This window comes from Onychomys torridus, chromosome 16 (genome assembly GCF_903995425.1).
Source record: "Onychomys torridus chromosome 16, mOncTor1.1, whole genome shotgun sequence".
Taxonomy (NCBI): Eukaryota; Metazoa; Chordata; class Mammalia; order Rodentia; family Cricetidae; genus Onychomys; species Onychomys torridus.
Window position 1 is genome coordinate 46,941,276 of NC_050458.1, and position 25,333 is coordinate 46,966,608.

Consider the following 25,333-nt stretch of genomic DNA (forward strand, 5'->3'; position numbering starts at 1 on the left):
CCAAGCAGCGGGAAGGGAAGGCCTGGCTGCAGCCGGAGCTGGCAGGTGGCCGAGCTGGGGGTGGACAGGCGGGCTGGGGCTGGGGCTGCCCATTGGCTGCCTCGGGCTCACACCCCGCCTGCCTCCCTAGCCTGTGGCTCCCTAGCCAGCCCCTGCCTCTCCAGCTGCTTCTAAACTCCGGAGCAAGCACCTCCTGCTGGGCCATGTCGAGCTGCAACCAGATTGGAGTGGCCCCTGCTATGGACATGCCTGAGGTCCTCAAGTCCCTGCTGGAGCATTCTTTGCCTTGGCCAGAGAAGAGGACAGGTAGGAACACAGGCGGTCTATACTGCCAAGGTACCTAAGTGCCTAAGGGGTGGGAGCAAGCACAGGGACAGCAACAAGATGGGTGAGGAAGGGCTGCAATGCACAGAAGGACCCCAGGAGGTGTGTGTATGCCACATCAATTCTGGGGCTGCCCCCTATACCTACTGGCTTTGGGCGCTATGGACAGCGTGCAGCTACTGACCAGTGCTGTGCTCATGTGGGGCAAGGACAGGACCAGGGTGCCTGAAGGAATCCAGGAAGCTGATTGCTTCTTAAGCTCCCTCCCTCTGCACGTTGGGGGCGCAGAGGAGTGATAGAACCCGCAGATTGGGGCAGCAGCCGCTTCTGGAGAAGGCTTTCTGTGCCTGCCACTTCTCACTGCTGTAGGGCTGAACTCATGGATGGGATGAAAGCTGGTTATGTAACAGTACCACAAGCCCCACGTTCCTAGGATACCACAGGCAACCCCAGGGCTAGGGACAAGCAGTAGAGTGGAGTGAGTGGCTGAGGGTGTGGGGAGGGGCAGCATGGGCAGCCAGTACCAGGTATCTTACAAGTTCCTGGGAAAGTTAAGGGCTTGAACTGCTTAGCTTTGGGGAGTTGGGAAACCAACTTGGGGTACTCTCTCCTGATATTTATGTCGCCAAATCTCTCAGGCTCACCCCAGGTTCTTACTACCTTTATCAAAAAAATTTCCCACAGTGCTGGGGATTGAACTGTCTGAATGCTAAGCATAAGCTTTGCTACAGAGCTCTGCCATCAGCCCCTCCCCATTGCCTTTAGAGGAGACCACCCTCTCTGCTGCCAGGGGGAGAGGAGGTCAGGGTACTGTCTCATTCTGGGCTGACATCTGATATATCTCATCAGCCTGCTGTCCTGGCGGGACTTCTTCCTGGAGGGCTCTCCAAACTTTGAACCAGAGGACAGCTCCTGACTCCCTCACCCTCTGGGGCCAGGAACGCTTAATTTTGTTAACTAGGGGAAGGCAGGACTGAGGCTCTGATCCTGAGAAATGCTATCTGAGGTAGAGGGTTTGTTTCCCCAGAGTGCATGGCAAGGTCCTCAGAGGCTCTAAGGGATCTTTGGACCGAGGCCCTTTAGACCACAGCCTGTGGTTTCTTTCTTTCCTTTTTTTTTTTTTTTTTTTTTTTTTTGTTTTTTGTTTTTTGGTTTTGGTTTTTGGTTTTTTTGTTTGTTTTTCAAGACAGGATTTCTTTGTGCGGCCTTGGCCAGGCTGGCTTCAAACTCACAGAGATCTGCCTGCCTCTGCCTCCCAGGTGCTGAGATTAAAGGTGTGCACCACCACTGTCCAGCCTGCCTATAGTTTCTAATGCTGAGGCATTTATACACCCTCCTAGACAGGCATCAGAGAAGGTGATACTGCATCCAGTTGCACAAAGGACACCAGCTGCTGACCAGGAGAAGCCCATATCCCTACATATCCCTGAGAAAGCCCCCTGACAGATGAGCCTTAGAGAAGGTCCATATCTACCAACAGGGCACCGACTGCGTTCTGCTACCTCTGGGTGGTCTGTGTGGGTGGGCCCAGCTGGAAGGCTTTATGAAATGTAAGCAGAGCCTCTCCTTTCCTGCAGGTACTAGGGAAGATGATGCAGCACCCTCATGACCCCACCTAGTTGTCCCAAGATGCCTGTTGCTCTGCAGACAGGGTCAACTCACAGATGGGCGGGGAAACATTCTTGGGGTTGACTCAGGGCATTGCTCCGGTGCATGAGACTAACAATGCCTCCAAAGTGTGGCAGCAACTGCTGGTTACTGGCTCCCAGCTGTTACACAGAACCTTGGGAAAGCTGAAAATTCCCCATCCCTCATGGGCAGCCAGTCAGGGCCCGCGCTTAGGGAAGACTTGCCCAAGGTTTAAAGCAGAGCTTTGCCAAGATATGGTAAGTTCTGCCTGAGGACTGGTTAGCCCCATTTATCTGGGTCTTAGGCCTGAGTTTTGGGTCACCTCCTGTTACTTCATGTGGCACTTCATTGAAAATCAGACTGTGCCATCCCACAGCACTGATAGCAGCTTGTGGCTAGCTGGGGAACAAAATCAAGGGGAAAGGGGTGGGCGAGCCAAATATGTCACCAAGCCCCCACTCACATCACTATCTATACTCACTTCTCCCCAAAGCTCCCAGACCTCCCGGGCCGGTGCACACCCACCACACTGAACCAGAGCCCAGCAGCAGTCTTGTGACAAGTACTTTACAAGTTCCTGTTGTGGTCGGTTCTCCCCATTTCCCACCGCTCTGCTTTGACCTCTGTGGGAGTCAGCAGAGCCAGTGACTTGCCTTTCACCTCCATGAAGGAGGTGGGTTTCTCCTGGAGGACCCTGCAGCCCACCCTTTCCCTTTCTTCCTCTAGCCCAGATGCTCTGCAGCACAGCCAAGTCACATGCAGGGTGTAGTTCAGTCCCAATGGGAAGGAAGTTCAGAGGAGAGCAATGCAGAGTGCGAAACTCCAGGTGTGCCCTCGAGAATGCTCTCCCTGCAGCAGCATGCTCTATTTTCTAGTTCAAAGACACTTCCCACCATCCACGTGGAGCCCCACTGGCAGCTCCAGGGCCTGCTGCAGCCTGCACAAACTTCTGCCTGTCCATGGCCCTCAAGTAGGTAGGCCTTCCTGATCAGTACTGACCACACTTGATACTCCCTTGGTTGTCTGGTGGTCCTTCTTCTGAGCCACAAGTTAGCCAACTTACCTACAGACTGAGAAATCCATGAGGAAAAGGATGGGTCCACTCTCCAAGCTCTGACTCAGTTTCTCACATCTGAACTTATGAAAACCATGCTTCCTGTCTCTGCTCTTGCACTTTCCCCAAAAATCTCCAGCACTGTCCATCTCCTGCTTCTTTCTTCTTCAGCCCCTTGAAAGATCCTGAGTCTCCAAATCATCTGACCACCGACCTTCCCCTATCCACAGGGCCTAGGCTGTGCTCAGTGGCACTCTTCTCCACCTATCCAGGCCTCCCTTTACAGGAGCCTGACATGCTTTGAAGTTAAACTAGGTCTTCACTTGAGCTGGGCCGGGAAGGACACCTCTGGAAAGGCAGCCTTAAAGTCAGAGTCAGGATGGGATCCTTGGCTCCGCTGCCTTAAGAAAGGATGAGGAGGGGTGGGGAGTTAGCTCAGTGGTAGAGCGCTTGCCTTGCAAGCACAAGGCCCTGGGTTCGGTCCTCAGCGTAGAAAAAGAAAGAAAGGATGAGGACCGCCTTTGCCACAGGCTCGCTACCAGGACTGAACGCGCCGTCCCCGCGGAAGTATTTCAAACTGTGACAGGCCAAGAAGAGTGTGGCCAGAGTGGTGGTTGCTCTTTCTACCTATAATCTGGCCCTCATTCCCTTCCTTCCTATGTTGGCCATCTGCTCTTCACTTCTTTATCTTCACCTTCCCTTAAAGAACTGTACGTTATGAGATTGTGCACACACGGAGCTGCTCCCTTAGCAGTGTGTGGTGAGACTCCTGAGGCATGACACCATCAAACCCTACAGGACAGGTCGATAGGCAGAGTCTTGCTGGTTACAAGGAAAGGACCCAGGGGAAGGGGCTCACTCCAGTCTTCTTGGTGAACTGACGTAAACAGGTTGCAGGTGCACTACGTGCAGCCTGGGCTGACCAAACTTGGTCTGAGTAGAGGTCTGTATGGGGAATCACACAGCCTGGGGAACCAGAGAGAGCCTGGTGTTTGCTCAGGAGGGAGAAAAGGACATGGGCCTTCTGTGTGCTGGGGAATCTGTCATTTCTCCTCACTTCAGTCTGCTAAGTGGTGCGTCTTCCCGTCTTTTAATGAAAAGTGAACTCAGAGAGCATGGCCACCTCAGGGCAAATAGGTGAGTGGCTCTTTCCTTCCTCCTAAGGAGCCCAGGGTCTTGTTCTCTGTTCCACCCTACCCCCACTAGAAACATGAAAAACACATCTTCATCAAGTGTCAGACACTGGTGGCAGTGTCAGGAGGCTTCCTTTCCAGGTGACTTTGCATCTGGCCAGCCCCCAGGTGAGGCTGCTGAAGGAATAACTCTGGAGCACCCGCTCCTACATCACTGTGCCGCAGCGCTGCAAGGGAGTCTGGTTTTCCATTCTACCAATGAGAACGCTGAGGATCCAGGATGGGAGGGTCGCCCAGCTCCTGTTCCAGGCTCAGGCCTAGCCACAGAATTCCCTGTTCTCTGAAACCATGTGGTATTTCTTGGTCATTCAGTTATTCATTATTAGCTTAATGAGCATTTGCTATGCTTGTGGCTCAGGCATGGATTAGACAAACACTGTCCTTGCTCAACTACAGCTGGCAACCCAGTGAAGAAATACAGCAATCATGGGTCCAATTGGCCTTTCCATGCGGTGACACTTGAGCTAAGACCTGAAAAGTGAGGCAGAGCTAACTATGTGAAGAGTTCTCAGGCTGTGGGGAAAGCACCTCAAAGGCCCTCCCCTTTGTCTGCTGAATAAAAGGCCGCTGGTGCCCCAGAAGGTGAGCCATGGGGGAGAGAAACACTAGTGAGGTTGGAAAGATCCCAAGGACATGGCCTCAGAGGCTGGGCACTACAGCCTGCACCTGCTTCTGCATCGGTACCAGGCCTTCGGCTAGGGAGAGCCGAGTGCCAGGCAGCTGTGGTTCAGACACTGCACCGGCTATTGTGGTGGGGGGAGGCTTCTCTCCATGATCATGGCACTCTTGGGGCAGCTCATGTTATCAAAACTCTGGGAGTGTGCAAAACACAAGCCAAATAGGAAACTAGGATTCTTGAGAGCATTGAAGGGAGAGGCAAGAATTTACAAAGAGGCTCCACCCTCCACTTCCACCCTAGAGCACACAGACCAAAGTACAAAGCCCAGACCCACAGTTTCCCGGCCACAGGTATGTGGGCTACAAAAGAGAGTTGCTGGCAAGGCTGGTGTTGGAAACTTGCCGAATGGCTCATGCTTGTTCTTCCAGATTCCACCGCAAGCCAAATACATGACTGTTATTTCATATTAATAACACACTGAGTATATACAATTTGGCTTTAAGATGTTTTAACCTTACCAACTCCAAGCAAGGAAAGCAAGCCAACAAATATTTATTACTACTCTGAACAAAGCATTGTGCTTGCCAGCTGTTAGTATTGGGACAGTGAGTCTTAGCTTTCTAGAACTCAGTGAAAGCCTTACCATCAGCCTGCTTTTGCTCATTCCAGGTTCCTGTGCCGTCTGTCAGTCCTAGATGCTAAGTGGTCAAGACCACTGTGGGGTTCAGGCTAATGAAAATCACATGCTTGGCATATGCTTCACTCAACAGAACTGGGTGGATCAGCAGGTTTCCAGCTGAAAAGAACAGAATCTAAAACTATTCCAGTCCTGGCAAATAACATTTCTTACTCTGTTCTGATGCTGGTTTAGACTCTGTAACCTATCCTTATGTTCACAGCCTCGTCATCACACACAAAACAACTCCTGAACCAACACATACTGAACGGAAGGAAAGAGGCTGAATGAGTGTGTACCCATACACCTCACGTACCACTCTTGTAGTAGGTACCTGCCAGTGCTTATCACAGATAATTTACACAACTCCCTACTCAGTAGGAATCTCCATCTGTTTCCCAGAGGAAAACCACTGGGGCTTAGAAGTGCTTTGCATGGTGCCATAAGTGGGTCATTGGCTCAAAGGAGAGTCTCCTTAGGTCTGCCTCTCAAGCCCAGAATTACAGCTGGTCCAGACACCCTGAGGTAGACACTGGACTGAAAACCTATTGTTGGCCAGACATGGTGGCAGATACCTTTAATCCCAGCACTTGGGAAGCAGAGGTAGGTGTATATTAGTGAGTCTGAGGATAGTCTGGTCTACAAATAGTGAATTCCAGGCCAGAGTAGAGCTATATATTAAGATCCTGTCTCAAACCCATTCCCACTAAAAATAACAAAAACAAAACAAACAAACAAACAAAAACCTATAATTGACCTGCAAGATGGCTCAGTGAGAAAAGGCACTTGCCACCAGGATTGACAACCTGAGTTTTATTCCCTGGAACCCAAGCTAAAAGGAAAGAAACCACTCCCCAAAAGTTGTTCTATAACCTCCAAACCTGTGCCATGGCACATGTGTGCACACACACAATAAATAAGTGATTAATTAATTGATAAACTAGTATTAGAGACTAGAAATGTAGTTCAGTTAGTAGAGTGCTTGCCTAGCATGCAAAGCCTGGGTTTGATCTTCTGCTTTCTATAAATTGGTGCTGATGGCCCATGCCTATAACCCCAGCACAGAGGAGGTAGTGGCAGGAGGACCATAAATTCAAGGTCATCCTCATCTACATATCAAGTTTGAAGCCAACCTAGGGTACTTGAGACCCTATCTCAAACAAACAAAAAAACTCAAAAACTTATTGATACAAAATACTGTGATACCACATTATACTTTTCCGTCTTTTCTTAAAAGACAGAGTCTCACTATGTAGCTCTGGCTGTCCTGAAACTCACTCTAGACCAGGGTGTCTTGGAACTCACAGAGATCCACCTGCCTCTGCCTCCTGAGTGCTGGGATTAAAGGTGTGTGCCACCATGCCCAGCTACCACATACTTTTAAAGTTTAACCAGGTATTGACATGTTCTTAGGTAGTCTATATCTTTATAAGGCTCACACACTATGGCAATTAGCAAGTTACTTCTCACAACACTTATTCCTCCATTGTGAGAAGAGGCAAGGTCACAGTTATGGCCACAGCAATGACAGAGGACAGCAGCAGAGAAATGCAGCTGGGCTTCTTGAGGTCAGCTGGAAAAGGAAGAGAAAGTAATGCACCTGTCTTCAGGACAGTGTTCATTGCTGCAATCCCCCACAGCTTACAAGGAGACACCGCAGGCCTGTAATGCTCCTGAGGGATTGTGAACGTCTGCCCACCTTTTGGTTATCTAGAGGAAACTCCTCCCTCGGGTGTCAGTAGAAGAAAGTCAATGATAGCTCAGTTCTTGAAGCCTCAGCCTGCTACCTTCGTGCATCCTAGTCACTGGTCTACTATTAGGTGAGCTGCTCCAGGTTGGCTGCTGGATGCAACAGTCATTATCTATCTGGGGGTGACTCTAACTAAAAATGGAAGAACAAGGAAAGGGGGTAGGCATAGAAACAGGAGTGGAAATCTTTACTTCTCCCTCTATGTCATCTTTGTTATAAACAGATAACTTGCCACTCATATCTTATTAATCCTCCTCCAGCAATTTAGGAATTGTTTTTCCTTCTCAATAATGTAATATTTAGCTATGAAAATATACATTTTAAGTCTAGTCTAGCAAGGTCCTCTATAACCAAACTAGCTGGAGATCCCTATTTCTTTTAAAAATATTGTTACATTTTACTGTGTATGTGTGTGTACACAGGAACTGTGCTCATGGAGGTCAGATGACAATTTGTGACAGTCCCTCCTGCCATCGTATGGCACCCAGGGATGGAACTCTGGTTGTCAGACTCGACAGCAATTCCCTTTACCCCAGAACCATCTTAATCACCCAGCTTTTCTTTTCTAGAGTTTCATATGTTGCTTCATTTACTTGGAGTTGCTCTCTTAAATTTGTTTCTAGATCAGTTTCTCCTAAAGATACACATACAGAATTCCTGCTAATAATCCTACAAAACATGGGTTTTCTTTTTTGTTGTTGTTGTTTTTTTTCAAGACAGGGTTTCTCTGTGTAGTTTTGGTCCCTGCCCTGGAACTTACTCTGTAGACCAGGCTGGCCTCGAACTCACACAGATCTGCCTCGCTCTGCCTCTTGAGTGCTGGGACTAAAGGCATGTGCCGACACCGCCGCCCCCACCACCACCACCCGGCCAAAACATGGTTTTCTATGCAGTTCCCTTTTTCCTGGATTTATATCCATCAATTTTAATTAAATTAGGAGAAGTGTTTGCACCGCAGGCTGGATCCTGCCTTATCCCCATTTGACATATAAGGAGAAATGAAACAATGGTCTGGAGGCATCAGATGCAGAAAGTGATCAACATCTATTCAGTGTGGCAGCAAAAACTTAAATTTGGGATTCAAAGTCCGTCATCGTGTCCCTATCACTACCCACAGTCCTTCAAGTCCCGTCCTTTATTTAGGCCTACTCAGCTACTCAATTTCATTTTCCTCAAGTTCCAGCAAAATTCTTATTCCGTGCGCTTTCAGCTGTCTGCTGCTGCTGCTGCTGCATTCTGCACCTACCGCATGAACCACAGACTGCCTTTCCGCCCGACTCCAGCTCCTCCTTCCGAGGCAGGGAGCCAAGGGAGGGATACAGTATAAACAGGCCAAGGCCCGGCCCCTCTGGGAGCTTGATCCTGGAGCGTCTAGTGTTGTCTGGGCTTGAAGCCGAGTATGGTTTGTTCTGCGAAGAGGTACAAAGTTCTGTGCACCCCTTCGTGACGCATAGGTTTCCTAAGGAACCCAGAAAGCATCGATATGTTTTAAGAAGTGGGTCTCCCACAAAATGCGAGATTGGTAGCTTCTGTTTTGTTCTAAGAAAGGGAATTTTTAATTCCAAGACAGGGAAATCTTATCTGTAAAAGAGATTTCGGGGGGTGTCCCAAACTGTGTTGACTCTCGTTCAATGCTGAATTTTAAGACTAAGGGAACGGGCTCCAGTGGAGCAACTGGTTTTTGCCAAGGTCACAAGTAGGCAGCTGGTAGTACGGAAGTGCGTCGCGACCCTAGTTCGGGGACAGGTCTCAAGAACGCGCTCCCTAAGCTAGTGTTTACCCCGCTGCCACGCCAGCTCCCAATCCCCAGATCGGTGGGCAACTTGACACCCGCTTGAGCAGCCGAGCCTGAAACGCGGCTGCCCTCCGCCAACCTCGGGGCGCGTGGGAGGAGCGCTGGCCGGGTACCCAGGTCCCAGTCCCCCGGACCCCGAGCAGAGTCCGCGGAGCAACAGAACACAACAGGCCAGGCCAGGCCAGGCCCAGCTCCGCCCCGCCCCGCCCCTCCGCGCCGCAGCCGCACGTGCAGAGCCTCGTGCAGTCGCGCCGGCCCCGCCCCCTCGTCCCATTGGCTGCCTTGCGCCTTTTCCCTCGCTGCCCCGCCCCTCGCGGTTAGACTCGGCTGCCGCTCCACGTGACCCCTGGGGCTGGGCCGTGGCGCCCAGACCCGCCTCCCTCCGGGGTGGCTTCTCTAAGGGAAGAAGGGAAAAGAGGCCACGATGGACTGGGAGGCAACCTGGAGTCACGAAAGCGGTGGCTACGAGGACACGACTGGCCAAAAACGAAGCGAGGAGCTCCGCAGAAGGCCACGGGGCTCCCGGGCGGGCGAGGCTCTGCGCCTCACCTGGCCCCGCACGTGTCTAGCTCGTTTGGCCCCTACAGCCAATCCCGGCTCGAGGAGCTGTGCCCGCCCTCACGCTGAGCGCACCAATCGGGAGCCACGCTCTGGGACGGCCGGCCTGGCCTCATGAATAATGAATGAGACGGGACCCGTCCGCGGGCGGGGCGGGGACGGAGGGAGGCGGGGGTGCGGTGGCGCGTCTGCGCAGTGCTGCCCGTGTCAGCAGCTGCGGCGGGTCGAGCCGCTCCGGCCCATCTCGGGGTGCGGGCGGGGGAGGCGAGACGCAGGAGCGGGGCTTAGGGCACGATGTCCGACGCGGGCGGCGGGAAGAAGCCGCCTGTGGAGCCGCAGGCGGGGCCAGGTCCGGGGCGTGCTGCTGGGGAACGGGGCCTGTCGGGCTCCTTCCCACTGGTCTTGAAGAAGCTGATGGAGAACCCCCCGCGCGAGACCCGCCTCGGTGAGGGGGGGGGGCGGCTCGCGCGTGTCTGGGGGCGGGGTTTCTGCAAGGGCGGGGCCTTGTGGGGGCGGGGCGGGTCTGGTCAGAGGTCAGGGTGATGAAGAGGTCCAGCGTAGAGGGCCTGGCTATGCGGGTCAGGAGATGACTAGGGCCCTGCTGGACTAGGCCTGTGGTCGAGAGAGAAAGACGGGGGGCTGTCTGGAAAGGACAGGTCAATGGAACTTTGCAAGGAAGCAGCCACTTAGATCGGGCTCCCGCGGGGCTGCCAGCATCCAAATCCCTAGGAAGCTGCTTGCCTAAAATGCCAGTTCCTGGGCCTCACACAGTCAGCGGATCCTGGGACAGAAGCTTGTATTGTAAGAAGCATCCCACTGCACCACCGTGGGTGCAGAGCCCACCACCAAAGTTGGAGAAGCACCGATCGGTGTAGCAGATGGCCTTTGTATATCTTTGGCCCGTCCTGGAGGAGGACGACTCTTCCTCTCTGGGAGTGGACATGGAGCGGGTCCACGGTGGTTCTTTACTGGAAGTGTGTCCATGGGTAGCTGCTGGGGTGCAGATCGGGGAGGTGATGTGGAAAGAGGGTCCGCGGTGTCTTTAAGGGGATGAAGGATGGGTAAAGGAGAGCTGGGATGAGGGTTAGAATGCAGCCACTGAGGCCCTTCACCTGGTTAACAATGGCAGGACCAGGCTTCATAGTATTGTCCAGGCCACAAGGGTCCCTGGGGCTTTGTGTGGAAAGCAGGCTTGGCCTGGGTATTTGGCCCGGAAGAGCAGCAGGACTGCCACCCATTGTACTGTCTTAGGCGCGTTGAGGTGTGTTTTCCGTCTGAGACCTTTGACTTTTTTGAGAGCTCAGTGTAATTAGGGTACTTGGGAAGGGATAGGCTTTGTGTGGAGCACTTGTACTGACAAATTCATTTCCCTTTCTAAAATGCCATGTCTCTTCTTTTCCTGGGTGTGTTCTGAGGCTGCTGTGCTTAGGGTTGTCAGTGTTGATTTATAAATAGCTTCCGCTCATCAGGTGAGGCTTGGTTCTCTCCTCCTGCTCCAGGACCTCATGTGCACAAACCCTTTTGTTTGAAGATGATGCTTTGCTCCAGATCTGAGAGTAAGCCAGACAGCAAGTGCTCACACCTTGCTTAAGATGACCATCGAGCAGTGGTCTGTCCATATAGTGATTACGGTACATTTGCACATGCTCACAAAGCATCTTGACACAATCTTGTCTTGTTTAGCTTATTATCTACACTCTGCAGATGAGGAAAGTTGAGACTCTTGAGAGGTGCAGATGCTTTCTCAAGGTCACACGAGTGGGCCTTGTGGCTCTGGATTTGGTGCTCTTTCTGGTGAATCAAGCTGACAACCCTGGTGTCAGTCCTGTGGCTTTAGTACTAAAGTGTTTACCTTTACAGTTAATCTGAAACTTCACCGTCCAGACACTGAATTAAAACAGCCTGACTGACTGTAGTGTTTGCTTTGTAATCCCAGCCCTGGAGAGGTAGAGGCAGGGGGGACACTGGTTCAAGGTCATCCCTGCTGTACATCAAGTTTAAAGTCAGCCTCGGCTTCATGAGACCCTATCTCAGAAAAGCAGGAAAAAAAATAGTTTTAACTGCTTTGGTCAGGCAAAATGTGGAACTTCCTGTTGCTTGTCCTTCTGTAAGGCTGCTTTTTTTTATCTCCTCCCTTCTCTTTTTGATCCCAAGTGACCCCACCCAACTGGTCCAGTCATTTCTGAACAGAATGTGGAGTCAGAGAGACGAGCAGGGAAGCCATCTGGCCCACCCAGTCCACAGGCTGGGATTTTTGTTGCTTCCCAGTTGTTTTTAAATCAAAGCCTGATTTTAAAAAAAAAAAAAAATTAAGGGTTGGGAATTTAGCTCAGTGGTAGAGCGCTTGCCTAACAAGCACAAGGCCCAGGGTTCGATCCTCAGGTCAAAATAAATAAATAAAATAAAATAAAATAAAAAGGCAGTCGTAGGAATTGAAGTTAAATCATATTGGAAGCCATGAGCAGGTTCTGTCTGTGAGAATCTCCATCCCACTGGTCACTTTTATTGGACTAATAGGCTGCCTTTTAGCTGTCTGGTCTTGGGGCCTAAGCATGACTGCTTTAGCTCCAACATAATATTTGATCTCTCTCTTTTTTTTTTTTTACTTCTAAATCCAGAGTTCAAAGTTGTCTCCCTCAATTTTGAAAACCCATTATGAACTTGTCGTGATTTCATCTCCCACTTCTCTGATTAACCTCCTTGTCACTTTGATTCTTTCCTCTTGTCACATTTCTCTCGGCTTTTTTTCCTGATTGCCCTCTCACAGATATCCATATGCATAACCTTTGACTAAGACAGGTGGGATTTGATCCTCACTAATTGATTGGCTTCACTTTGCATAGGAAGTTTTCCTCCTTCAGCTCCACCCTTCTCAATCCTCCCGGGAAATCTGCCTCCCGTTTTTCTGCTTATTCAGGGATAGAGGCCTTCTGAATTGGTTGCTCTGAATAGAGCTCCAGGGCCTCTCAGTGAGGGCACCTGAAGCCAATGTGTCTGAAAATCCAGTACTCTCCAGTTATTATACAGGTTCCCACTGTGTGCTTAGCCGTTTTGTTGGCCCCTGAAATCTAGAACTAAATCAGACACAGTCCCTACCCTTGGTGAAGTCACAGCAATAAAGAACGTGTACTGTGTAGGGCATACTCAGTAGTATGCATTTTCACGTGTTGCCTCTGATCTTTGAAAAAGAGGGACTTAATGCTCATTGGCAATGAGACACATGGAAGCTCACGTTAAGTGTGGGTCAGGTCACATGTCCGCAGGAGCCATAACTAGAGGGAATGGGACAGGGGAAACCAGAAGTTATTGGCTAAAGGGCCTTAGCCCTTTCCACACCAAGATAGCAGGGAAGGTCAGAAACACCACTTCCTTCCATGTAGCCTCTCCTGTAGATGCCTGCCTACAGCCTATTCTGCATTAACTCTGGGACTACATCAAGCCTTGGAGTATGCAGCTAGCATTCCAGAAAGGCCAGACACAGAAGACAATGTGGTGCCCCCCCCCCCCCCCCCAGAAGGAGACCAGCCTGCCTGGTTCAAGCACCAGGTTATAATGGGAAGACAGGACATGCTCTGGAAACACGTATGTGGGATGTGGATTGGAACATCCCTCTGAGAAAGATGGGGCTTCTCTGAGGCTCAGTGCCCTCTCCTGGGGTGAGTGTGTGTGTATGGTGTCTCATCACAGATTTTGTTTGCAGATAAGGAAAAGGGGAAGGAAAAACTGGAGGAAGACGAGTCTGCAGCAGCCAGCACCATGGCCGTCTCTGCCTCCCTCATGCCACCCATCTGGGACAAGACCATTCCCTATGATGGCGAGTCTTTCCACCTAGAGTACATGGACCTGGATGAGTTCCTGCTGGAGAATGGCATCCCTGCCAGCCCCACCCACCTGGCCCAGAACCTGCTGCTGCCTGTGGCAGAGCTTGAAGGGAAGGAGTCTGCCAGCTCTTCCACAGCGTCTCCACCGTCCTCCTCTACTGCCGTCTTTCAGCCCTCAGAAACCGTGTCCAGCACAGGTTGGTGACAGGCCCACTTCCCACTGAGTTCTGCTCTGTCCACACTCCCTGTGTGCCCTTTTTCTGAAGCAGGTCCTGCTGGGCTACAGATTAGAGAACCCCTTGTTCCGTAGTCCTCGGTACTGTCCGTAGGGCTGGGGATAAAGCAGTAGTTAGGTTGGCACCAGTTGGCCTTCCTCCGTGGGAGACTGCATATGCTCAGGATGGTGGCGTGAGCTCCCAGGTCGCAACCCGCAGAAGAGAAATCCCACTCTACATTTGATACCATTCTTTTATGTCAACGGTATTTTGGCCACAGATCCTTGGCAAGGTTAGGCAGTGTTTTTAACACCACTGTTGATGTTGTCCTGTCTGTAAGTGCTAACAATTACTAGGACTTTGTGCTAGACCCTAACAAAGAGTCACCAAGACCATCTTACGAGACTACTCGTCCTATTATCCCTGCTCTGTAGATGAGGAAACTGAGGCACAGAGAAAGTGAGAACCTTGCCCAAGTCACCTGGCTGATAGGTACTGAAGCCGCACCCAGCCCAGGATGCTCTTCTACCTAGACAGTGCCGCTTAGGCACTAGTGCAGATGCCAGTTCCACTGCTCTGCCGCTTATCTTCAAGAGCTAAAGGCATTGTTACTGTTTTGGTTTGGGTGTTGGGGGTTTTGGTTTGTATTTTCATATCTTAACATAAACCCACCAGGAAAGATGTGTCCCGTTTGAGAAGCCACAGAGTTTCTGCAGCCTCAGAGACATGATGGCACATGTCTCCTGGGACCCACACCGTGAAGCTCTCAGGGTGTTTCTGTTTAATTGTCAAAAGGGAAATTTTTTCAAATAAAATGTAAAAAGTACAAAGTTGGAGTGTATATCACTGTTAGAGTATTTTATTATATATCTAAAATATTAAGGTCTCTTTAGATTTACTATTTTTAATTATGGGAAGCAGATATGTGTACATGAGTGCAGGTGCCTGTGGAGCCTAGAAAAGAACATTGAATTACTGGATGTTGTATGTTGTCTGACATGGATGCTGGGAACTGAACTCGGGTCAACTTCCAAAGCAGCACATGGTCTTAGGCACTGTATCTCTGTGGCCCCAATACAAGAGTTCAAAAAAAAAAAAAAAACACAAACAAACAAAAATAGAAGGAGCAGATTCAGTGTCATATACCTGTAATTCTTGTTACTCAGAAGGCTGAAGCAGGAGGATCACAAGTTCAAAGCTAGTCTGCATAACATAGTGAGACTCCATCTTAAAAATAGAAGAAGAGCTAGAGATGCAGCTCAGTGGCAGAGTGCTTGTTCAGCAGGAAAAACCTTGGGTTTCTGGACTGGAGAGGTGGCTCAGTGGTTAAGAGTGCTGGCTGTTCCTCCAGAGGACCCAGGTTCAATTCCCAGCACCCACATGGCAGCTCACAACTATCTATAACTCCAATCCCAGGGGATCTAACACCCTCTTCTGATCTCTGTGGATACCATGTATGAATGTGGTATACAAACAAACTTGCATACTCATAGAATAAAATTTTTAAAGCCTTGGGTTTCTTTCTCAGCGCTGCAAAATAAATTTTAATTAATTCAATAAAAATTAAGGATAGAGGAAATGGGTAGGAAAGATGGTTCAGCCCCTAAGCGCCCTTGTCCTGAGTTTGCTTCCCAACACCCACATTGTGGCTCACAACCATCCATAACATCAATTCCAAGGGATCCAACAGATACGTTGGTGTACACACATGCATGCAAGTAGAACATTCAAACATATAAAATAAATCTAAAACAGGAAAAACAGGGGAGATGGTTCATTCGGTAAAAATGCTTGTTATCACAGTGTGGGCATACCACAATGTGGGCATGTCAGTGCCAGAGAATCAGATACTGGTCAGCTGGCCAACCTGCTAGACAAATCAGTAAGCTCCAGGTTCAGTGAGATACCCTGTATCCAAAAATAAGGTAGAGAGGATTGGTAAGATGGCTGAACAGAGAATGGAATTTTCTCTGAAGCCTAATCAGGTGCTGGGAATCAAACTTCAGTCCACTGAATGTGTTGAGGTCAGAGGAAAACAGCCCAGGACCCACATGGTGGAAGGAGAAAACCAGCTTCTATAAGTTGTCCTCTGACCTCCACATGGGCAGTGTGATACGCATACAGGTGCACACACATACACATAAAATAATTAAAAAGTTTAATGAAAAAGATGGAGGGATTGAGAAAGATAACCAGCATTAACTTCTGGCCTTGACATGGACATTCACACATGTACACATATATCCACACATACATACATCACACATTAGAATTTTGTTTGTTTGTTTGTTTTGTTTTTCGAGACAGGGTTTCCCCGTGTAGCTTTGCGCCTTTCCTGGAACTCACTTGGTAGCCCAGGCTGGCCTCGAACTCACAGAGATCCACCTGGCTCTGCCTCCCGAGTGCTGGGATTAAAGGTGTGTGCCACCACCGCCCGGCACACATTAGAATTTTTTAAAATATTTTACGTGTGGAATTGACATGTAAATCATGTCAATTAAAGAGAGGGGAAATGGGGGCTGGAGAGATGGCTCGGTGGTTAAGAGCACTGACCACTGTTCCAGAGGTCCTGAGTTCAATTCCCAGCAACCACATGGTGGCTCACAACCACCTGTAATGAGATCTGGTGCCCTCTTCTGGCCTGCAAGGACGCATATGCAGGCAGAACACTGTATACTTAATAAATAAAAATAAATCTTAAAAAAAAAAAAAGATAGGGGAAAATGGATTGGAGAGATGGCTTAGTCATTAAGAGCACTTACTGTTCATGCAGAAGACCTGAGCTTGGTTCCCAGCACCCACCCTGTGGCTGTCAATCATCCAGAATACCAGTTCCAAGGGATCCAACAGGCATGTATATGGTGTACATAACATGTATGCAAGTAACTCACAGAGCTGCCTGCCTCTGCCTCCTAAATGCTAGGAATAAAGGCGTGCCACCATGCCCAGAGTAAGGAAGGATCTTTTCTTTTATGTGCATTGGTGTTTTTGCTTACACATGTGAGTCTGTGAAGGTGTTGGAGCTCCTGGAGCTGCAGTTACAGACAGTTGTGAGCTGCCATGTGGGTGCTGGGAATTGAACCCCAGTCCTCTGGAAGAGCAGCCTGTGCTCTTAACCACTGAGCCATCTCTCCAACCTCTCAGGGAGGATTTTTAATGAAGTATATATATAAAAATGTACAGTTCAGTGGATCCTCACAGAGTGAACCACCCATTTCAACACTGCCCAAATCAGGATAGAACTATGCTGATATCCATGAAATGACAGTGACTCTGGTTATTCATCTTCTCAGAGTTAATCATTATTTATTTCTATCACCAAGGTTACATTTGCTAATAGCTGAGCAATAGATTTGTCCTCTGTTTGGTTTTTAAATATTATAAGTGGGCTCCAAATATCCAGGATTAATGATAGGATTATCACAACTTTTGAGTCAAGCCTGGTTTTATAAAATAAGTTCTAGGCCAGCCTGGGTTGCATATTGAGTTCCAGGACAGCCAGCCAGAGTTACACATAGAGATCCTGTCTCAGAAAAAAAAAAAAAAAAAAATCAATAGCTGTAGTCAGCAAGATGTCAGTGAGGGTGCTCGCCATCAAGCCTGAATACCTTGTAGGAAAGAACTGACTTCCACATTGTCCTCTGACCTCCATATTTGTACAATGGCATGTGTGCACACAGGCGCATGCGTACACACACACATAAATACATAAATAAATGTACAGAAAGTTGAGCAGAGGATGCAATGCAGTGATCATGTGTTTCCGTTACACTGGGGAGTCCCAGGTTTAATTCCCAACACCGTACATACACATACAACATTCATTGTAGGTTCATTGCATTACTACTCATATTTATAACTTTATACAGTTTTATAATACATATATAAATTATGTGGGCATTATAATGCCTTAATATTAATAAAAATATGCTGGGAATGGTGGTGCACACCTTTAATTCTAGCACCTGGGAGACAAAAGCAGGCAGAGCTCTCTGAGTTTGAGGCTATCCTGATCTACTGAATGAGTTCTAGGACATCCAGAGCTACATAATGGAGAGACACTGTCTCAAAAACTGAACAAAAAAATAGTTTCACAGAACATATTTAATGGAAAACTGGTTATATTGGTCTATACCTGCAATTCCAGTTCTCAGGAAACTGAGGCAGGAGGATTGCCATGAACTCAGGCCAGCCTGAGCTACATAGCAAGGTAGAAATGAAAATGGAAGTCTTTAATTTTTACATTCATTTTCTAGAGAAGGCATAAGTGATATATATGCTTTTGTGTCTGACTTCCTTTATACAGCATTTTTTCTCAGTCATCTTGTCACTGTGGGAGAGGTTTGTTAATTTTCATTGGTAGATAATACTGTGTGAACACACCACAGTTTAGCCATTCTGCAGTTGAAGAACCGTGGAGCTCACTATATAGTATAGTTGGAATTCTGAACAATGCTACTATGAACATTTGTGTGCCTGTTTCTTGGTAGAAACATGCATGTATTTCTCTTGGACATTTACTTAGGAATAGACCTGATGAGTTGGTGAACATATAAGTCTTCATTGTCTCCTCCTCTTCCTCTGACAGGGTCTTCTATATAGTCCTGGCTGTCCTGGAACTCACTCTGTAGACTAGGATGGCCTCAGACTCACAGAGATCCACCTGCCTCTGCCCCCTAAGTGCTGGGATTAAAGGCGTGAGCCACCATACCCAGCATTATTTATTTTACGAATATGAATGTGTGCGTGCGTGCGTGCGTGCGTGTGTGTGTGTGTGTGTGTGTGTGTGTGTGTATAGTGTGTATAAAATGCTCACAGGTCAGAGGAGGGCATTGGATCCCATGGAGCATGAGTTACAGGCAGCTATGAGTTGTCATGTAGATGAGAGGACCTGAACCCAGGCCCCCTAGAGGAGCAGTAAGTGTTCTTAACCACTGAGCTCCAGGACTCACAGACACATATAACACCACACACACACACACACACACACACACACACATCACTTATTTACACACTTTGTGTGTATGTGAGAGAGAGACAGGGTCTTATGTACATAGCGAGTAATGACCTATAGCTTCCGATCCTCCTGCCTCCACCTGCCCAGTGATAGAATTACAGGCTTACACCAACACACTCAACCTAATCCAGTTGAAAACCTAAATTTGATCATGCCACACTTGTGCCGTGAACATCCCAGTGATTTCCTCATTTCAAGAGAAAAGTCTGTGTCAGCAACATCGGCATTTAGGGCAGATGATTTTGGGGGTGATTGTAGGAAGATGGTTGGTTTTAATTTTTATATCTTTTGTGTTGTAGGGTGTGTAGCAGCCTTCAGGGTTCTACACACATGCCAGCTGTACCTTGGAGTCTTGATGTAGCCAGATAGTTCCTGTAGGGCAAAATTGTCCCCTGTTAAGAACCATGGCTTTGCAGGGCAGTGGTGGCGCACGCCTTTAATCCTAGCACTCAGGAGACAGAGGCAGGCGGATCTCTGAGTTCAAGGCCAGCGTCATCTACAGAGGGAGTTCTAGGACAGCCAGGGATACATAAAGAAACCCTGTCTCAAAAAAACCAAAAAAAAAAAAAAAAAAACCATGGCTTTAACCTCTCTGTTACACTATGTTGTGTCTGTCAGGACACTACCAGGGATATAATTTGTATTCAATAATTATCTGTTGGCTGAATATTTGGTGTACTGCTGTTGGTAGCGTAGAACAGGTAGGACAAGGGTTCAGTTTTCTTGTAACAACTCTTATCTCAACACACAACCTTTGAACTCTGAAATTGACATTAATCTAATGTTAACCAGTAAAGCAGCCATATGGAATAGGAAGAGTAACGAGCCAGAGCCAACCAGGCCAAGAGTCACATTTTACTTCAGTTATTTACCTGTGGGGTTCTGGAAAGCCCGTTGCATTTATCTGGGCCTTGGTATCCTTTTCTGTAAAATAAGAGTTAACACTCACTTCCTTTCCGTTGTAAGTGAGTGAGCTCAGCACCTGCCGTGGGGTTCCGAAGCAGTTCTCAGCCTCACCCCACTGTTGTCCTGGGGACATTCAGCTGGTTTTCATTCTTGGGCTGCTGGAGACACAGGAGGTTGAGCAGTATAATGGTTCAGTGTTTTGCTTACCATTTCTTGGGGAAACAAAACACTTAGAAAATCCTGTCCATTTTGAGGGACTCTCCTTTGGTGTGGTCTGTTCCTAAGGGGGAAGAATTCATGGGCCGGAGGTAATTTGAGTGGTTGATCACATGCTTAGCCCTGGGTTTGATCTATAGCACACAAAAAAGGGAGGACATCTTAGGAACTGAACCACGTGTGCCTGCCTGTCTCCCTTTAGGGCTGGTGATGTGGTTTTCTTAAGTGGCAGTGGTCTGTGAGGCCTCCAGTGTTGTCTGGCAGGGTGACATATTTTCTCTCTCCAGTGAGATGCTTCTAGATCTTTGGCCTCTGTCTTTCAGAATCATCCTTGGAAAAGGAGAGGGAGACCCCGAGTCCCATCGACCCCAACTGTGTGGAGGTTGATGTGAACTTCAATCCTGACCCTGCTGACCTGGTCCTCTCCAGTGTGCCAGGTGGGGAGCTTTTTAACCCCCGGAAGCACAAGTTTGCGGAGGAAGACCTGAAGCCCCAGCCCATGATCAAAAAAGCCAAGAAAGTCTTTGTTCCCGATGAGCAGAAGGTAAAAAAAAAAAACAAAAAAAAAACCTCCTTTAGTAAAGGCACAGCAGTGGTGTGAGAGCCTAGGGTAAGCTGTGGTATATCTCAGCAGTGCAGCTCAGTGGCATAGCTCGGCAGGACAGTGTTGCTGCGGACACATGAGTCCCTGAGCTCCGTCTCTAGGGAGCTCAAGTGTGGTGGCACACCTTTATTCCCAGCACACAGGAGCAGAGACCAGAGAGAGACAGAGAGACAGAGAGAGAGAGAGGGAGGGAGGGAGGAAGGGAGGGAAGAGAGAAGAGAGAGAGAGAGGGAGGGAGGGAGGGAGGGAGGGAAGAGAGAAGAGAGAGAGGGAGGGAGGGAGGGAGGGAGGGAAACTAGAGTAGGGACTGAGCTTCCTCATGTGTGATTTTTTTCATATGGAGAACCCTTCCTATCATGGATACCACAGGAGTTCTGTGCTTGGAGCCTCTTGAGCAGCAGTTCGATGGGAAGAAATGGTTGGGTGTGGCTCGGCCTCAATGACTCTGATAGTTCCCTTCTTTGTATTAGTGCTCCACCTCCCTGGCATTAGTCCAGCCGTCAGGAAGAGAAGTCACTAGAGCACAGTAAGCAAGGCAGAACAGTTTCAAAGTCAAAAGACTCCTTGTAGGGGTGGGACACAGTGGTCCTCAACCTCCTACACTGTGACCCTTAAATACAGTTCCTTATGTGTGGTGATCCCCACACCATAACATTATTTCATTCCTACCTCATAAATAATTCCCTTCTGTTATGAAACATAATGTAAACATCTGTGGTCTTAGACAACCCCTGTGAAAAGGTCGCTCAAAGGGGTTACAACCCACAGGTTGAGAAATGCTGTCTTAGTGGTAAAGCATTTACCACAAAATATGAGGACCTGCCTGAGTTTGCCACAAAAAACCAAAACCGTAAGAACCCCTGGGAAAGCTGTAACAGGTAGTGTGTGTCTGTAATTCCAGAGGTAAGAGAATTGCCGGACACTCTGGGCCACCAAGCCTGCCAGACACAATGGTAAACACAGAGAGACCCTGTCTCAAGACCGACACCCAGAGTTACCCTCTAACATCCACCCATGTACCATTGGGCACCCCTCTCCCCCTCTTCCTGCTCCCTCTCTTTCTTGCATGGTCTTGTAGAGTCAGGTTCGAGCTCAGGGGACTGCACCTATCTTTGGCTTTTGACCACCACTAAGCATGGTACGGTGGCACGAGTCTTTAATCCTAGCACTTAGGAGGCAGAGGCAGGCAGATTGCTGGGAGTTCAAGGCCAGCCTGTTCTGCATAGTGATTTCTGGACAACCAGAGCCATATAACAGAGACTGTCTCGGAAAGAAGTGTGTTTGTGTGGGGGGTGTGTGTGGGGGGGGGGGGGAGATGTTAACCAATCTGCCTAAAGGAGGCATGGGCAGAGCCCACGGCAGCACACTGCCTGTCAGGGAAGACTCTTGCTCCCATCATGCAACCTGCCCCTCTGAAGACAGGGCAGTGTCCCATGGTATTCCTTTTCCAGGGTCCTGTCTTTAGTTCTTCCCACAGCATTGAACTGTGGGGTGGGGAGTAGACCTGGGGGAGGGGAAGGAAAGCTAAGGTTCCCTGGGGAGCCCCAGACACCCACAGAGGGCACTTTCCCACAGGATGAAAAGTATTGGACAAGACGCAAGAAGAACAATGTGGCAGCTAAACGCTCCCGGGATGCCAGGCGCCTGAAGGAGAACCAGATCACCATCCGGGCGGCCTTCCTGGAGAAGGAGAACACAGCCCTGAGGACGGAGGTCGCGGAGCTTCGCAAGGAGGTGGGCAAGTGCAAGACCATCGTGTCCAAGTATGAGACCAAGTACGGGCCCTTGTAACCTGTGCCCCTTGCCCCGCAGGGCACTGCCTGCACTTCAGACCTCTGCCTGGGGCTTCCTGGACCCCACACTCGTGTGGAGACTTAGGACTCTTCATGGGCACATGGTGGCGTACCTGCTCCAGGAGCGTTCATGTCTCAGCTTCATTCTAACATGGCCAGCACACGTGGTGACTTCCCCAGGGGACCAGGCTCCTCTCTGATGGGGAACATGAGCGAATCTATGTAGACGGGTAAATGGCCCAAGTTTCTCTTCTTGGATGCCCCAGCCGATCAGAAGGGACCTCTGCAGTCCAGATCTCTCTTTACAGAGTGCTCAGGCTTTCCCAGCCTCCCTCAGTCTCCAGTCTGGACCGACAAGGGCTGTCTACAGAATGAGTCATGATTGTTGTCACCCTAATGTTGTCTCAGGTAGCAGGTGCATTTCCACTTGGGGTGTGTCTGTCATGCACCTCACCCTCCCCAAAAGAATCTTTGAGAGAAATATTCATTCCCATCTGTCTCAGAGCCAGGACACTCTGATACTCTGTTAGTGTGTGGAGGATGGTGGGCCATAAGAATGGGGTCTCTGCGTAGCCAGGAATTGGGGTGGGGCTTGGGGCTTTCAGCAGAAGTACATCCTCCCATTCTTAGCTACCATATCCCTTTTGTCTTGTGGCTTTCAGGCCTGAAGCAGCCCTGGGATCAGCTCCCTCTGCATCCCACTTGCTATAGAAGAGACATTTCCGGGATGGCTGGTCTCTGGGCTCCAATTGCCAGCACCTAAGGCGGCCTTTGTATCTCAGGCCAGTCTGGAGGCTTCTGACTTCCGCTTGCCTAGCTTCTGATTATTTTCATGCAGGAACCATTCTCAGATCTTACGTTTAAAAAGAAACCCCATCACCTAAGAAGCTTAAGCTTGCTAGGCCAGAGTACCACTTCTGCATGGTATTTAGGGAACTGGTCTCCAGTCTCCTGTTGTGGGCACCAGAGCGAGGGGCTGTCTTGTGAGACGCTCCATTGGTTCCTTGTCCCAGGCCAGACTCTAGTCTCCCTGAAGGCAGAAGAAGGCCTTTCACTTCACAGATCAGAATCCCTCCCCGTGAGTGTCAGGGTGCAGCCTCAGAGGAGTTGTACTTGGCAGAGTCACAGTACAGCTCTCAGAGGACAGCAGGCTCTGGAGACATTTACACTCCCGAGTCAGGGGCTGCCCACACAGGTCTGGCCAGGGCATGGAGCGATCCTTGCAGCCTTGGCTTCCTCTGCCTCACAGCTGTACCTTTCTCTTCTGTTTGGCTGAACTTGTGCTCTTGCTCTGGCCAGAGGATTGGCTGAGGGAATCATGGAACCCTCTGCTCATGTGGGTCAGTTAGGGCACCCTTCAGGAGGGTGTGTTTATTTGCTCAGGGTGGGCAGCCTATGTGAAGGAGACAGAGGTGACGAGGGTGCTTTATTATCCTTAACACTGGCTTTATTTTAAATGGTGGCTTAGTTTGGGGCCCCAATCTTTTAAGACTTTTCATAATGATGTTAAGACCAGGGCAAACCATCTGCTGGCCATGGACTGCAGCCAGGAGATGCCCTGCCTCTCCTGGGACCTGCACACCTCCTCTCGACAAAGGTCCCTGAGGCCAAGGGAGGTCTCCCTCCCGCTAGGTCCCTGACTTTGACTTTGTGGTTCTATAGGAACCATGTGCACACTTGTCACTCTGTTGTAACCACAAAGGGCAGTGGCACCCAGCATGTCAGTGTCCTGCCCCAGCTGCCTGCCTCCCACCCACCTGGCACTCTGGGCCGGCTCTTTACCCAGAGGCAGTTCTCGCTTCGTTACTGGTGGACAAGCCTTGAGCTGAAAAGCTCTTTGTTCTCTTTGGCTAGAAAATGTAAGGTTTGTGTTTTCTAAGTTTTAGTTTTTAAGGAATGGATACTTATCTCTGGATGCCATCTGTGTTCTGACCCCAGTGGGTGGGTTGGGGCTTAATGTCTCTCCCTTGGTCCTACCTTCTGCCGTGTGGTGCCCTCCTTTCCTTCCAGAAGTTTGGGGGTCTGGCCCCTCCTAAAGTACTTACTTGCAAACAGTGTGGCCGCCGCCCGCTTCTTGGAGAAGCCTTTTGAAAGCGGCAGGAACAGGAAGGAGCATGCCTGGAGGTTGATATCCTGGAGAGAAAGTATTCACAGGTTGGCCTTCGGACCTAAGGCTGTGCAGAAAGAGTTGATCTCTGGGGTTTGTCTTGCCATGAAAGTCTCCTAATTCCCTCTAGGAGCTGATGGCGAAGTCTGAGGCTCTGGCACTCAGATCTTTGACATCTTGTAAAGAGAAGCAGGCCTGAGAAGCCAGCTTCTGTTTGGCTCTCCATGGGTTCACCTTGGGATGAGAGGTGCTCTCACTTCCTAAGCAACCTGTTCTCAGCTGTGGCAGCCTCCTTGCAAACGCGGAAAAGACGCATGCTGAACTAGAATGCTGCAGGAATGCACATACAAGAAATGTCTAGAGAAAAGAACTACACATGTTTGGAGAGAGCCAGCCACCCTATGGAGGACCTGCCTCAGTCACCTTATCCTTGGCCCCAGGGCCGAGCTTTGTGGGACTGACTCCCTTGGTTAGGGATGGTACTAGGCAGTGAGGCTCCTTGTCCCTGCTGAGAGGGTGCTGTGACCTGCTTTCCACTCAGGCAGCTCCTCCAGACCTCTAGCCTGGGGACAGATGTGAAGCTCTCAAGTGGCCCTGAGAGGTATGCTCCCTGTAAGGAGGAGCTGTGGAGCCCCTGGTTTCCAGGGCTAAGCCCCACCTACAGCTTCTCTAACATCTGTTAATTAAGTGCAATAAATTTTTCTAGAAAAAGGCAAAGATGATTTCCAGGTAGAGATTGCTGTCTTTTGGTATTGGGATGCCAGAACACCACTTGGTTTTATTTTTCTAAGTGCATGTGATTGGTAGAGTGTGTGGGGCTCTGCATCCTTCCTGGGAGCCACATTCCAGCGGCCCCTCTCCCTACCTTTGTTGGGGGAAAGAGGCCAGGAGAAAACCCCTCTGTCCCAGCTGCAGAGGTAAAAGCAGACAGCAGCCCATTGGCCTTGTGTGTGTGTGCCTGTGCGAGTGTGTCACGGCTGCTGGGCCGGAGGGTGTGGTAGGGGGGAAGTTGGGAATGTATCCTTTTCAAACAAATTAAATATTTTGAGATGAGAA

At 49.5% G+C, this 25,333-nt stretch overlaps 1 protein-coding gene across 4 annotated transcripts; it reads left to right on the top strand.

The window, feature by feature from the left end:
• Tef (TEF transcription factor, PAR bZIP family member) lies at positions 1-25,333 on the top strand. 4 transcript variants are annotated; one of them, XM_036208029.1, is made up of 5 exons: positions 1-306; positions 13,299-13,616; positions 20,097-20,317; positions 21,953-22,111; positions 22,190-25,333. In XM_036208029.1, exons 1-5 carry the CDS (start codon positions 204-206, stop codon positions 22,253-22,255), a joined length of 867 nt encoding a protein of 288 aa, XP_036063922.1. In that variant the 5' UTR covers positions 1-203; the 3' UTR covers positions 22,256-25,333. The 4 variants fall into 4 exon arrangements, with proteins under 4 accessions (XP_036063922.1, XP_036063923.1, XP_036063919.1 ...); XM_036208026.1 differs by lacking the exon at positions 1-306 and adding an exon at positions 9,797-10,043; XM_036208030.1 differs by having other exon boundaries at positions 3-306; positions 21,953-22,257.

Bases quoted from the DNA above. Each gene is read 5' to 3' on its own strand.
- Tef (XM_036208026.1), top strand. From the start codon at position 9,893: ATGTCCGACGCGGGCGGCGGGAAGAAGCCGCCTGTGGAGCCGCAGGCG. The intron at 10,044-13,298 runs GTGAGGGGGGGG...TTTTGTTTGCAG, and splicing joins CCCGCGCGAGACCCGCCTCG to ATAAGGAAAAGGGGAAGGAA. The intron at 22,112-22,189 runs GTGGGCAAGTGC...CTTGCCCCGCAG, and splicing joins TCGCGGAGCTTCGCAAGGAG to GGCACTGCCTGCACTTCAGA.